The sequence below is a fragment of the Eutrigla gurnardus genome (assembly GCF_963514095.1).
Source record: "Eutrigla gurnardus genome assembly, chromosome: 3".
Taxonomy (NCBI): Eukaryota; Metazoa; Chordata; class Actinopteri; order Perciformes; family Triglidae; genus Eutrigla; species Eutrigla gurnardus.
This window is the reverse complement of record NC_139917.1, coordinates 14,351,163-14,365,542: the sequence shown is the minus strand read 5'-3', so window position 1 is coordinate 14,365,542 and position 14,380 is coordinate 14,351,163. Positions and strand designations below refer to the sequence as shown.

The window sequence follows — 14,380 nt, the reverse complement described above, 5'->3', positions numbered from 1 at the left end:
TGAGAGAGAAAGACGAGAAGCGCTGTCTGTCGTATCACACCGGTCGGCCATCATGGTCATCGGCGTTACTTTAACAGTTAAACGTGTCCCGTCTATCACTTTTCTCGTTGAAGACGGTACACGCACAGGTTAATGTCACCTTCTTTCTCCCAAGAAGTCATTCATTTGGACGTGAGCTGCGGCCTGCCAACGGAAACCGAACGACCCTTCCGCTAGCTATGCTAGTTTACGAGACCGTTTATGAGGGCTCGGATCATTTTAGCACAAAGCTAGTATTTATTTCTCCGCTAAATTCGCTTTCGTAAAAAGCGAATTCATAACAGTCAATTACTCGAATAACTAATGTGTAGAAGGCTACTTTAACTTATTTATGGTAGGCTACTATACAGTTTAGGACCCAACGTTAATAACATTAATATGGCATCTCTGTCAAGTGAATGTACTACAATGATTTAACTAAGGTAGAAGTACCCAGTATGTTAGTGCTTTGAGGGTCCTTTGTAATTTCTCTCAGTGTATAACATTTAGAAATAAATATCTTAAACGTCATAATAAAGCCCTTTAAACTGGGGGCTCAAGGACCAGGTAACCTACGTTGCCTAGCAGCAAAGTCTGATGAGTAACGTCCCAGATAAATAAATGGACTTTGGCACTGTACAATGCCATACAAATAATGTGAATAACAACACAAGTTAATACAATAAGATCTCGTTGAAGACGGTACACGCGCAGGTTAATGTCACCTTCTTTCTCCCAAGAAGTCATTCATTTGGATGTGAGCTGCGGCCTGCCTGCTGCCTGTACTCGAATAACTAATGTATAGAAGGCTACTCTAACTTATTTATGGTAGGCTACTATACAGTTTAGGACCCAACGTTAATAACATCAATATGGCGTTACAAGATATTGAATCTTAAGAATATCTGATATGTATATCTAACAGCTAACCTTCATCACAAGTATAAGCTTGAAAATTAAAGAGCTCTTTCACTCCGTCTGCTGTTTTTGAAAATTTGGGAGACAGAAATTCATTGATTTTACATGCTGTTGTACAGATGGCAGAAACCGACGTTGATAATGAACTTTTGGACTACGAAGAGGATGAGGAGCCCCAGGGAGTGCCTGAGAGTGGGACCCCAGCAATCAAGAAGGAAGTGAAGGGGTCCTACGTATCCATCCACAGCTCGGGCTTCAGAGACTTTCTCCTCAAACCAGAGCTGCTCCGTGCCATTGTCGACTGTGGTTTTGAGCATCCCTCCGAAGGTGAATAGCAGTTTCGAGTTTTGTTAAAGCTTCAAAACTGTGGACGTAATCCTTATTTTAAAGCTGCACCTATTTATCTCACATTGTCTGAAACTGCCACACAAACTCCTACTATTTATGTATTTATCATATTCTTCTGATATTAAAGTCCCAGTCTGCAAGTCCGGCGGATTGAGGGCACTCTGTCAGATTTTGAATGTTTACAACTCTCACGCTCCTCCCCCACGACCACCGAGCTCCTTCCCCTCGACTCCGTGCCCTTTGAAATCCCTTAGATCACGCCACCTTTGAAACGCGGGTCCGATGTTGACTCTGGTTTTATCACGGGCACCGTCACAATCTTTCTTTTTGTCCTTATTTTCCACCGGTATTTTCTTTTCCTTGGTTGTTTTGGACCTCCTTGTTTCAGTTTTTAACCGAGGAATTGGAATGAGCCAGAGGGGGGAGGGGCTCTGTGTGTGCACGTGCTGATTGGACAGGATCATCCGGGCGCTGTCAATTTTTCCAAAACAAACGGGCTCTACGTGCACGTAGAGGCGTGTTTATTTTTATTTTTTTCTAAAACCGGATGATTTATGTTGTTCTATCGGAGCATAGTGTTGGCTTCAGTGAATATGATAAAAAAAATGTTGCCCACTGGGACTTTTAATATTTAATCAGCAGATGTTTTTGTCTTGTAATTTCACTCCCCTTAAATTATTTGTTTTATTTTCAGTCCAACATGAGTGTATTCCACAAGCTATCCTGGGCATGGACATCCTGTGTCAGGCCAAGTCTGGAATGGGAAAAACAGCAGTGTTTGTACTGGCCACCCTGCAACAGATAGAACCTGTGGATGGTCAGGTGAGTTGGTCATCATTGGCTTTTGCTCATTTTTCATGTTAAAGAGCCATTATGCCTTTTGCTTTTGCTGTTTTGTGCTCTATGTGGTGTCCACAATTGTACGATTGTTATTTATTGTTTGTTATACATGTTGTTTTTTTTACTGTTATCTTCTGGATTGATTTTTGTAGCTATCAAACCTTGGTAAATGTCTAGAAGGCATTACAAAAGGACATGCACAACATCATGACAAAGCAGTTAATAAGTCTAATTTCCATGTGCCCTGTATGCCAGGTGTCTGTCCTTGTAATGTGCCATACACGAGAGTTGGCCTTCCAGATCAGCAAAGAGTACGAGAGATTCTCCAAGTACATGCCCAGTGTCAAGGTGTCAGTATTCTTCGGTGGCCTGGCCATTAAGAAGGATGAGGAAGTCCTGAAGAAGAACTGCCCTCACATTGTCGTAGGAACTCCAGGACGTACACTGGCCCTCATCCGCAGCAAGACCCTCAACGTGAAGAACATCAAACACTTTGTGCTTGACGAGTGTGATCGGATGCTGGAGCAGCTGGGTGAGTAAGAGGAAAGGAAGTATTTTTTTAGTGGACATTCCACAAACCTTGGTGAAGACTGTGGTTAGTATGTCCGGGAGGCTTCCAGTTGACTCCGGTATTGTTCTGTGAATTCATATCTTATGGAAGTGTGATGTCATCTCATATCTTTTAACAGTCTTGAGCAGAGTCGTTCCGATTCCATTACCAGTATTGGAGTCCAGGCACCGATCCGATACCACGTAATTTATTTTTCCGTTAGCTTTGACACAGTTCTTCTTAGCCGCTCTTAAAACAGTTGCTCTGTGCTGCCGGCGGCAGCTGCTGTTTTTTCGAGGGGTGAAGAAGAATTGGTCACCTGACACCTGCTAAAAGGAGCTACTGTTAGCGCATCACGTCGGCGGTTTGTCAGTACTTCACAGTGGATGTTGCCACCAGTAAGACGGCGAGATGCAACACAGGGCTCTCACATACGCATTTCAACCTGTTTACACGTCACATCTAGTATTTCTCACGCAGACAAATTACAGGGATAATTAAAAAACGTTCTTATTTTACGAAAATACTTCACCAAAATTTGTTTCTAAAAAAAACATTTTTTTTTTAGATCAACAACAGTCAGTTTAAAAGATTTTCTTGGGCGCTAGAAGCGCTAGTAGCCCTATCTTGACCAATGTTGACCATCGTTAAAAATGCTTCTGAGGGGTGTTTGGCTGGATGTCATGGTGGAAATGACCTAGGGTGCATTTTACTCCATACCATCACTTTAACACACATCCAATGCATCGACGCAGGTCACACCAGGACAGCTCTGCTTGTAGTTTTTTAGTTTAAAAAAAATTTTTTTTTAACCAAGGCTATGTTTCAAAACAAGGGGGAGATAAATGACACAGCGTTTATTCCTGTTCATCCTGAACATCAAACTTGGACAAATCTTTCCACAACGTGGTTCCTTTAAGAGCAACAGAGAGACATTTTTTCTACAGAAATCACAGTTCTAAACCAATCACAGTTCTAAATGAATCATTACCACTTAATATGAAAATGAATTGTGGATGAACAAAAATGTAATTCTTTCATTAAAAAATATTCTAGAGAAATAACTTCCTGAATTTAAGATAATGATGTAATCAAAATTCAATTCATGCAATTTTGGGAGTATTTTTTTCTCTTTTTCTTACAGACATGAGACGTGACGTCCAGGAGATCTTCAGGGTGACGCCCCATGAGAAACAAGTCATGATGTTCAGTGCAACGCTAAGCAAAGACATTCGCCCAGTCTGTCGCAAGTTCATGCAGGATGTGAGTTATCCTTGATTTAAGAATGTTTCATATTCAACCCAACGTGCCTCATTCAGGTATATGCGTTTTAAGCAGAGATGAACGAAGCTGCAAGTTGAGATTGTCATATATTAAGCAATTGTTGTTGATGAAAATTGATACATTAATTAATTTATTTGTATACACGTTTATAGGCCTTTTCCCATATGTTTACATCACAGTGTGTGCTGGGACCAGTGAGTTAGCTCTGAATGTCTGTTTCTCATTGTCAATGCATGTACACTTCACCATAAACATTGATTATGGTCAATCGTGGCCTAAAAGTTAGAGAAAGTGTTATGGTCTCTGGAAGGTCGCTGGTTCGATCCCCGGAAAGTGAAAGAGCTACGTTACCTTTCATTCATTACCACGACTGAGTTACCAGTTGGTGGTAAAATGGGTGTAGAACCATATTCACTGGTGTTATTCATATCTGATTAATGGATTCTATTATTTGATCAATGTCCTCGTTATAATTGCAGATATTACGCTATTCACCAGTTATTACTGTTGTGTAATAAATAATGAGATAGTTTAGGTAGTTCTGTGTCTGTTGCAAAGTCCCTCTTAGCTTTGCCCGCTTGTGGCTGTCGGTGTCATAAGTGGCCATTTCAGAGGGGCAAAGTGATCCTCCTTGGCAGTTTTGGTTTGGTCAGGACAGTCTGTCCTCCTGACTGCTGCAGCCCAGGACAACAGCTTCAACTTGCCATCATGTGCTGTTTATTTGTTAGTGTGATTTCAGAAAAGTGTTTGTAGTTGTAGACCTGTGTGTGTGTGAGACAAATGTTTGGCTCCTCTCTTACCATGCAGCCCATGGAAGTGTTTGTGGATGACGAGACCAAGCTGACCCTCCATGGCTTACAGCAGTATTACTGCAAGTTGAAGGACAGCGAGAAGAACCGAAAGCTTTTCGACTTGCTTGATGTCCTCGAGTTCAACCAGGTATAGCTGGCACTGATTTATAGCGACATGTAATCAGTTATGTACATTAGCATTTCAAATGGTTGAAGGGCTTAATTTTAACAAATATATGTTTGGAATATTCTTCTTTACTACAGCCACCCACTATAATGTTATTGTTGGTATCTTTTCTAGAATCGATTTCAACCAAAAATATGCAAACCTTTTCCTTTTTTGGTTTCCTTTTTAGGTGGTGATCTTTGTTAAATCAGTGCACCGTTGTGTAGCTCTCTCCCAGCTGCTGGTTGAGCAGAATTTCCCCGCCATCGCCATCCACAGGGGGATGGCACAGGAGGAGCGGTAGGTGCCTTTTTGGTTCTAGTCTTGTTTCAATATTTGGATTCAACAATAACTTTTCTAATTTCAATATCTAAACATAACAATATGACTAGAAAATAGCAAATGACTGTACTAAAACTTGTTTGTAAGGAGAGTATCACATTTTACTAGTGAGGAATTAACTCCCAGATTTATGTGGAAAATGATATTTCAGTTAATGTGCTTAGTCTCACTTTGGAATATTATCTAACTTATTCCTGTTGCTGTTCATTGCTGCCTTCAGGTTATCCCGGTACCAGCAGTTTAAAGACTTCCAGCGGCGAATCCTGGTGGCCACTAACCTGTTTGGCCGAGGCATGGATATCGAGCGAGTGAACATTGTCTTCAACTACGACATGCCAGAGGATTCTGACACATACCTTCACAGAGTTAGTCCAGCTATAATATAATATCACATTCTCTATGTCCTGCATCTGTATATTTTACAAACACAAATCACGTACGGCTGAGCCCATTTTGACCTAATGTCTTTCGCTGTACCTCAGGTGGCTCGTGCTGGAAGGTTTGGGACCAAAGGCCTGGCCGTCACCTTTGTGTCCGACGAGACTGATGCAAAAACCCTGAACGATGTCCAAGACCGCTTCGAGGTCAACGTAGCAGAGCTACCAGAGGAGATTGATATCTCCTCCTACAGTAAGTCCTGTTGTGTCTCACAAGCTGTCTTGCACTGTGTACAAGTGCACTACTATCACGTTTGTGTTTAAGCATACATCATCTCTTTTTGGTGGAAATAACGTGACCAGATCAACTGGAGACCGAGGAAGCAACACGATACTCTGGATTTCTTAGGCTGAAGTTTTATTGCAGCTTGAATTCAAGCCAAACAGAGAAACAGCAATACAGATGATTCACAAGTGTACAGCCACCCTCAGTTCTAAAGGTTCCAGGAGTCCCTGGGGACGCCTGTATCACTGGCTCCTCTATATCTAGTGAGGGGATGTTGTTGCTTTAGCTAACTCGGGAATGTGTGTGTGTTATGAGTTAGGGCATGAAGAGCTCGGGTACTGGCCTTTGAGTGAGCACAAACGATAGAAGGGAGACAAGGTGTCATTATCGATCTACGGTCACAGCATCTGTGAATACCGTGGGGAGTTGCTCAACTCTCACCACTTTATGGAGGTCGAGCCTGGCACTCTAAATGTTCAGAGTCCTGTCTGGGGCAACTTCTTGTCTTCCTGCTCCTGTGTCCCTGACCATCTACTCATCTCTAGCTTAGATTATCTCTAGTTGTTAGGTTAGGCTCAAAAGGGGAAGAGAATAATTCCCAGACACTCTTCACTGTTGGTGGTTGCATTAGGCTATTGATAACCAACCGCACCATTGTAGGCTAAAATTGGACTTTATCTTGTTGTAAAAAAACATGGGATGACGTATAAAGGCAAAGCATACCTGAACAACTTTCCTTTTTCTCTTTGCAGTTGAACAGTCCAGATGAGTCTGAAGCGTCTTTCCAGTGTGTGACCCTTGATGTTCTGTATTTTGACCCCCCTGAAACATTTATTTTAAAAGTTGCCCTCCCACCATGTATGTTGGTTAGTTCATAAGACAGTTTTTTTCATGTCTTTGCAGGTTACTTGTTTTAGTGTTTTCCTTGTTAAAACATGGATATATTGTTTTGGTTGCAAAAATAAACGTTTTATACCTTATTTAATGATATTGGTCATTTTTAAATGTTTTGTGCACAACAACACTATCCAATAAAGAAACTGTGTTGTAGTTAATTATCCTCACAAGCAGAGGGCGCTGTCACCATAGTTTTAAGACACAGCCACTGGTCCTAAACAGTTGGTTACTTTGAACTGGCTGCCAAGTTTGAAACTATACAAGTTGAGTTGAAATAAAACCTTGCATGAAACTTGAGCTCGGCCAGTTTAATTACATGCAGGGACCAACAAATACGTATGACGGCTACACCGTAGTGTCTGATCCACATGCATAAATGTGCATAAATGTGACAATACAAACTTTGATCCAAATAAAGAAAGTATCTACAGAATATACTGTGATCAAAAATAAATTCTCAAATACAGGTTTGTGTAAAGCATTCCTCTGAGGTGCATTTAATGCACAAACAAGAAATCAATTGGCATTGGTCCAGTCATTTCTGAACAGTCAGTTCCAGATAGTGTTCCTTATCGTTTTAACAGTCTGAGTTACAGAGGAACAGTCGTTCATTGCTGTGTAATGTAAATGGATTGTCAGTGCAGCGTGCTCAAAGTAAGCCATTTTAGGCAATTTTAGTCCACATTTTGTTTCCATGTAAAGCTGCAAAAGAGGCTTTTGCTTGTCGCTGATTAGTCAACAGTGCATTGTGGGATATATAATCATCCACCATTAAAGTGTGTGAGGCTGTTGTTGCAGGTGAGGTGATGCTTGTGCACTGCTGTCATAGTTATAATTCATAAGTTTCAGTGCTTAACAAAGTGCTTTGTTGCTCTTGTAGTGTTTCTCCTCTGGCTGATCCGAGGCTCTCAAAAAAAGAAACACCCAACACCTGAATCAGCAATCAGTCCAGAGTGGAGGAAGTCCAGGGTCGCTTCAGGGCTCTTATTTAGGTCCCATGTCTGTTTGAACAGGAGCGGGCAAGTGTACAATCCACTCCGGTCACACAATAATATCACAATTAAGGGTTGCCTTTATGATTGTGAATAAAACCGAGGCGGCCCTTCCTGCCTGCTGTTAGCCAGTCAGATGGGTGCCTCTGGTCTTCACTCATTTGGAGCCAGATGAGAAAAATGGCCCCTAGTCTTGAAGCGTCTTCCTTCGTCAAGAAAATCGACCTCATCATATTAAAAATAAAATAAAAATCCTCCTCAGCACTAGTCTATGAACTGGTGTGTATCCCCATACATCCACTGCTGTGGAGGGAGGGCGACCTCGTTGAGGAGGCCACAGTCGTCGCTGCATTTACAAGACTGGATAAACATGGCCGACCTCTGGAAACGCTCGCCGTCAGGGCAGACAAAGGTCACGGGGACAGTGCGTGTGCGGCGCGGTGAGCAGCACCGTCCATCGGCACACACACCGCAGTAGTTCGGCCGGTAGAGGCGGACGCTCACACATTCTCCATACGACAGGCGGACGGGCTCTGGGGCTTTCTGGGTCGGGGAACACGTCTTCCCTTTCTGATGGATGATAAAAGCAAAATGATGAGTGTCTTAGTCTGAATAATAATAATAATAATAATAATAATAATAAGTGTGTTGTTCCTAATTGGCTTCAGAAGCTGAAATCACCAGAAGAAGTCATATAAAGATTTTCCATTCTTAAAATCATCTAATGAGCTTTGACTTTTATCTGCCCTTTCCTTTTACAGAAGCAGCGGATTTAAGCAGCTTTGCACTCAAACTCATTAGTTTCACATTAAGAGGGCCGGACATCAACTTGTCATGCCAAAACAGGGATTGAGAGAGGGATTATTTTTAGATTGAAATGATTAATTGTAAGATTAAACATTTATTTAACATTTGAGTGTCCTTCTCGGCTAAACACACTGACACCTTTGATCGTTCTTGGCACCAGAGCTTTTAACTCAGCAGAGCAGAGAAAAGACCTCTTAGTGTGTGTCCAACAAGGAGGATTAATATAGACACACCGCTTCCCTGGACTCTGAGTACACAGACGAGGCCTAGCTATGGACAGTTGCTTGGCAGGAATGCCGGGGGTGGGGGACTATATTTAAAAAGGCGCCTGCTTGCCACCAAAACACCGCCGTGTAAATCAGCACTGCCCTGTTCCCACTGGTTGCAGCTTCCCGAAAGTACCGCTAAAATAATCTCTGGTCTTAAACTCGGGATAAAGATGGCTTTAGCACTAAGAGCGTATTTAGTCAGCGCCAGAAGGTCAAACCTTTCGTTCATTGCGGCACCGATTTAATGTTTTCAGCCTCTGCCCTTTGGCTTGAAGATGGAAACAAGGAAGCAGAGCGAGGTTTTGTTTTACCCTGCGTCGTCTGACGTGGACAGATAAGAGGTGAAATAATTCCTTACTGATGCGCGTTATCGCAAGGCGTTGGGGTTTCGCCGTGCGAGAGATAAGTTGTTGTGATAAGAAGTTTCCTTGGCAGCAGCGAGTGAATGTTCGACCTCTGCTCTCTGTCTCCTTCCGTTCGAGTCAAGTTCAGTGGGCCTCACCTTGGCTGGGACCGTTAGGCCGTGGCACGGTCGTACGGTACAGATTCTCGTCTCTCTCTCCAGCTTGCACTGAGGGTTCTTGTTGGTGATGCGAGATGAGACGCCCATCCCACAGCTGCTTGAGCACTGGGACCAGTCGGTGGTCTGGAGAGGGCACTTCTGCTCCTTCAGATGGTTCCACACTGAGGAGCCACGAAGGAAGATGGAAGCCAGGGAGAAAAGAAAAAAAAATTGATCAGGGGTTGAAGGAGGATTAAGCAGCAAAATAAAAAAAAATCTAATTTCTGCTTCGCAATATATATATATTTTTTCCTGGTTTTCCTCATCTTTACGTTTTAGCCAGTTTAGCAGGATCTGTTGCTCCAGAAATATCTCTACCCGTTGAATCGATTGCCTGGAAATTTGGTCGTAACATTCACGATGCCCAAAGGATGAAACTTAATGACTTTGCTTACTTGGTGGAGCCTTAATATATCTGGCGCCAACATCAAGTTAACATTTTATTTGTCACATCCTTTGGTTTTCGCCACAGAGTGCTGCAGGAAACGAAATACGTCAGAAAATATCTCTCGTGTGAATTTTGTGTCTTAAAAACCGGTGGTTGCTAACAAGAGAAAGAGAATACAAATACAACACATAATGATAGCTTTTTACTTCTGGCATTGTGTGAGAATCATAAACTTGGAATTTCCTCCAATAATCTAAAGGAAAGATCCCTTGACTTTTATTCGAGGGAACCAGTGCAATGCTAATATCAGGTGGTTGGCTGACAAAGATACGTCATCCCTGCAGCGTTAGCCTTTAGCATCAAAGCACCACTGTGACAGTACAGCCTCACTAGCATGGCTCAGAGTGACATCACTCAACCACTCCCACGAGAAAAACATCAGAGTGTTGTTTTAACACAAGCAAAAGCTGGGAACCACTGAATGAAAGTGTTACTTGTTTTTATGATTACTGATATATCAAATTGCAAATCCTGTAACATTGAATACCCAATTGAAATCTTAAACTAACGAAATAGTCTCCCCCTCCTCTCACCAGGCAGGTGTTTGTAGCCATGTTCACTCTCCCAGCCGCTGGACTTTACGTCAGCGAGCTCGTTGGCCAGCTCGCTTTCAGGCCAGTGATGACGTCTGGCCGGGTGTTGTTGCGGCGGAGGCACCTGTGATGAGAGATAAGATGAGATATTGCTGGCGATTCATCTGTGCCGCAGTCCAACCATCTTTTATATGTATTTTCATGGTGTTATCACCACGGCGCCCTGATTGTCAGCGGATTATTTCAGGGCAATGGGTCAGCGGACACACTTTACTCCTCTCCTGTTATAATAATAAACTTAACATCTTCGGTCTTGGAAGTTTTGGTTATAAGCAAAGAAAACACTTTAAAAAAAAAACTAAACAAAACATCATCAAGAAACATTTCTTAGGCTACTGCTTAAATGTTTTTCCTTTTGTAGAAATTACTCTTCCACCCTAAGCACCTCATCAGAAAAACACCATATCATTTGATATTGCAAATAAAATATGTTTCCAATTTGTGTGAGTCACTTAACTAGCAGAGAGTCCTCTTGCAGTTACAAGGGGAAAAAAAACGAACAAACCTGATGCTTAGGTGGGAGCCGCCAGGTGCCCTTATGGCAGTCCACACTGAAGCAGCACTGCCCGGGTATCCTGACCAGACGTGGGTAGGGGCAGGATGGAGAGGCTGGTGGCAGCTTGTTGGTGCAAAGAGGAGCGCAGCCAACGGCGCCGTCGATGCAGGTACACTGGTGTTTGCAGCCGGCGCGGAAGCTCTCGCCGTTCTGGTAGATCCTGCCGTTGTACTCGCATGTGCGTCCCTCTGATTTTGCTGGAAAGACACATTTTTACTCAGGCTAAAGAAAACAATGACTCACGAATTGCAGATTGGTCATATAGATAAACTGACTTTTGTAATGCATGAAGCAAAGGACAACAGGGGTATTCCTTGCAAAATCCACGAGTGAGATATCTCAGAGTTACATGACTCAGTTTCTACATCCTTTAAAGTAAATAAAAGGAACAAATTATTAAGCTTTTGGAAAAACAAGTTCAATGTTAACAAGTCGCCATGTGCTCTTATTTTAACAGCCGGTGAGCAAAGTTGACCAAAACCACACACAATGAGTCCACATGGCGACGGTACACAACATCACACATGGACCACCGAGATAGAAAGGTCAGTGGAAATAAGGAGACAGGAAGTGTCAGACTCCTTGTCTCTTAAGCGTGGAAGAACCAGCTATTCATAGTTTGTGGGGCAGCACTGGCATGGTGCAGATGGAAGGTGTATTTTTATCTTTGAAACCCCCTGTTGCTGCCATAAAACATCTCCTACTCATTAAAATACCCCCGTCTTGCAAGGTTACACGTCGCTTAATCCCTGGGCCATGATGGCTTTGACTTGATGGTAAGGAAAGCCAATTAACGTCCATTTGCTCAACACCTTTTATATATCGTTACACAGGTGTCGTGACATCTTGGCTTTTATAGCACATCACATTAACCGCATTCGTTTCAAATACAGGATTATTTCCCCTTGCAATGTTCATGCAACACTCTCCATTGTCTGAGCAGTGCAAAAAGCTTTAATGGAAAAAAACCCCACCCTCCTCTCTCACCTCGACAGATGCCCCAGGCCATGGTCACATCGTTGCCATAATTACACTCCAGCCCTTTGTGGTGGTCGCAAGGCCTCGCGGGGCCGCAGTCCTGGTTGAGCTGTGCAGCACACACCTTGCAGCAGCCACATCCGTCTGGCACAGCGCTTACTCCTGGAGGGCAGGCCAGGGCCTCGTCGGGGCAGTTGCACACCGCAGGGCAGCTAGCAGTCACCTGGAGGGATGAGGGAAGGGGCAGAGGGGGAGATCACAGCTTCAGGCGGGAGGCAAATGAGCGTAGTCATGCAACTTTTTCTATATCTGAGGAGAAGCGAAAAATAAAGAAACTCCACAACCGTACTGGAACAACATCAGAGAGCTACAGAGTGACACATTTAGAGAGCCACAGTAGGCCTACACACGGTGCGGTGGAGTAAGAAAATGAGACATTTATGGCAACCAGGACACTAAAATCATCATCCTTGCACTTTTCATCCAACATCAAAGCGTTAGGGGGAGCTCGTACATTCATTTCTTTTTTATGTCTGTATCACGTCTTAGGCTCCCACGGGTATTATGGCTGATTTTGAATTGTTTGACAGACAAAGCACCGCAGCATTAAGTCAAGTCACTGCTGGCCAGTCGGCCCTGAGTGTCTAGACAGCTCAAGGTTTGTACCCAGTCCCCTGCTGACTCGTGTTTGAGTCATTGCTCAGCACGAGAGCCAACTTGCTCCTGTTTGTGGGACTCAACATGCCACTGTGCTTTTAAAAGACATGAGTAGGCATGCTGATTACCAGGACAACCAACTTCAGAGGGACTGTATTATGATATTATTATATAAGCAGTATTGGAGTGATACCCCACCTACACTCCATTCACCAAGCTTGTATTGTATCTGCTGTTAAAAAGTCACAACAGCCATCACAGTTAATCTGATGCTGAAACAATGACAATGAAACACGTTGAAGCGTTCTAGTCTGTGTTGATATGATATTGATGCTCTTTATAGTCCGGAGTTCAAAGTTGAGTCACACGTATAGGCCGAGTTCACAATCCAGAGCAGAATACACATTACATAATACTTCCTGTAAACGTACTCATAAGTGCACGCGCGCTCCTGTCGGGAGAGAAGCATCTTACCTGCGTGATGACGGCTGTTGTCAGTACAGTCAGGTAGATCAAAAATGCCATGATTAGCCTGTGGCAGGGTTAAGATAAATACAAACAAAGGTCAAATAATATCTTCAAGCTTCAATCCACTGAACAGTTGGAGGTCTTAAGTAGTTTCACACTGAGTTTCAGTCTTTTTTGGACCGCGGTCCTTGTTTTTCTACCGGGAGAAGTGTCTAATATCGAATTTATACCCACTGGCGGGAGACCCCGCCCCTCATCATACCTCTAACCAATCAGCGCGCAGCCAGAAGTCCAGACATTCCAAACGGGCGTGGCTTCGCCGCGAGGATAGCTTGCTGATTGGTGGGCGTGTTTTGGAATGAATGCAACCATTCATAAAAATCGCAGGGCCGCTCTGTATTTATTTTACGGGTTAAAAATTAAAATGTAACAGCTTTCAAGTCACACTGAGGCACATTCCTGCTTTTGTGGCCACCACTCTCCTCACACTAAGTAAATATATTCAGCTGGGCCAGACGGCACGGTAACATTAATAGGACCTCCACCTCAAGGAAAAAAAAAAAAAAAAAAAGAAGAAGAAGGGGGAGGAATTCCCTCTGTTTTTCCAGACTAGCATAGGTGCCAGGGCAGAAAATTAAAGTGGAGTGTATTAAGCAAATAGTAAGATAATAGCAGTTGTCAGAGAGAGTGAACACACCCATCATATTCTGAGTAAATGTGTTTCCATATCATTTTCTTTTTTTTAATAAAGAAAAGGTACGTTTTGATTGTTTTGCAGTTCATATTGAATTCAGGTGCCCCGTCTGACTCTGGCTATTATTTCTAACCACACGGTGCTGACATGGGAACGATGAGGATACGATCACTTGGAAAGAATGGTGGAGTCGAGGGTGAAAGCAGGATTATTGTTTTAAGGGCAGCTCGTATGAGGGTTGGCCTCCTCCTCCACCCTCTCCGCTGTCTTCCTTTTCAACCACAGGTTTTCAGCCACACCTGCCCTGACACAGAGACCTCCTTTGATGAGAGAAATGTGATAGGCAGAGGCTTGAAAGTTAGTTTTGTGTCTATGCACACGCATGCAGTTCTGGCTTAGAAACTTAAAAAAAGAAAGAAAAAAAGCCAAACATCTCACATGGTGTCTCGCATGTGCTGTGGTGGTCTAGGTGCTGGGAAGTCTTTCTGCTGGTCAGTTAGTTAAACCTCACCCTATAGGAGGTAATGATCTATGATCCA

The 14,380-nt window shown here is 43.2% G+C and overlaps 2 protein-coding genes across 3 annotated transcripts in view; one reads left to right on the top strand and one right to left on the bottom strand.

Moving 5' to 3' along the window:
* The window catches only part of LOC311008880 (ATP-dependent RNA helicase DDX39A), a 104,395-nt gene that overhangs the window by 483 nt on the left and 89,532 nt on the right, over positions 1-14,380 (top strand). The window contains exons 2-10 of one of the 2 annotated variants that reach the window (XM_084002824.1): positions 1,056-1,263; positions 1,979-2,106; positions 2,380-2,656; positions 3,819-3,937; positions 4,766-4,897; positions 5,106-5,215; positions 5,478-5,622; positions 5,740-5,887; positions 6,673-6,711. In XM_084002824.1, coding sequence (XP_083858950.1) covers positions 1,056-1,263; positions 1,979-2,106; positions 2,380-2,656; positions 3,819-3,937; positions 4,766-4,897; positions 5,106-5,215; positions 5,478-5,622; positions 5,740-5,887; positions 6,673-6,689 — 1,284 coding nt within the window. In that variant the 3' untranslated portion in view covers positions 6,690-6,711. Of the gene's footprint in view, positions 1-1,055; positions 1,264-1,978; positions 2,107-2,379; positions 2,657-3,818; positions 3,938-4,765; positions 4,898-5,105; positions 5,216-5,477; positions 5,623-5,739; positions 5,888-6,672; positions 6,901-14,380 lie in introns of those variants that run through there. The other variant, XM_084002823.1, reaches the window with a different exon arrangement.
* On the bottom strand, positions 7,105-13,326 carry LOC311008908 (CCN family member 1-like). The gene is made up of 6 exons (XM_084002860.1): positions 13,154-13,326; positions 12,032-12,245; positions 10,994-11,241; positions 10,429-10,552; positions 9,388-9,569; positions 7,105-8,379 (listed from the first exon to the last, which is right to left on the bottom strand). Exons 1-6 carry the CDS (start codon positions 13,202-13,204, stop codon positions 8,074-8,076), a joined length of 1,125 nt encoding a protein of 374 aa, XP_083858986.1. The 5' UTR covers positions 13,205-13,326; the 3' UTR covers positions 7,105-8,073.

Excerpts from the sequence above, each read along its gene's own strand:
- LOC311008908 (XM_084002860.1), bottom strand. The coding sequence starts at position 13,204 with ATGGCATTTTTGATCTACCTGACTGTACTGACAACAGCCGTCATCACG. Across the intron at positions 9,570-10,428 it reads TGGCTACAAACACCTGCCTG|TGTGGAACCATCTGAAGGAG; the intron begins GTGAGAGGAGGG and ends GTGGCTCCTCAG. Across the intron at positions 8,380-9,387 it reads GCCTAACGGTCCCAGCCAAG|AAAGGGAAGACGTGTTCCCC; the intron begins GTGAGGCCCACT and ends ATCATCCATCAG.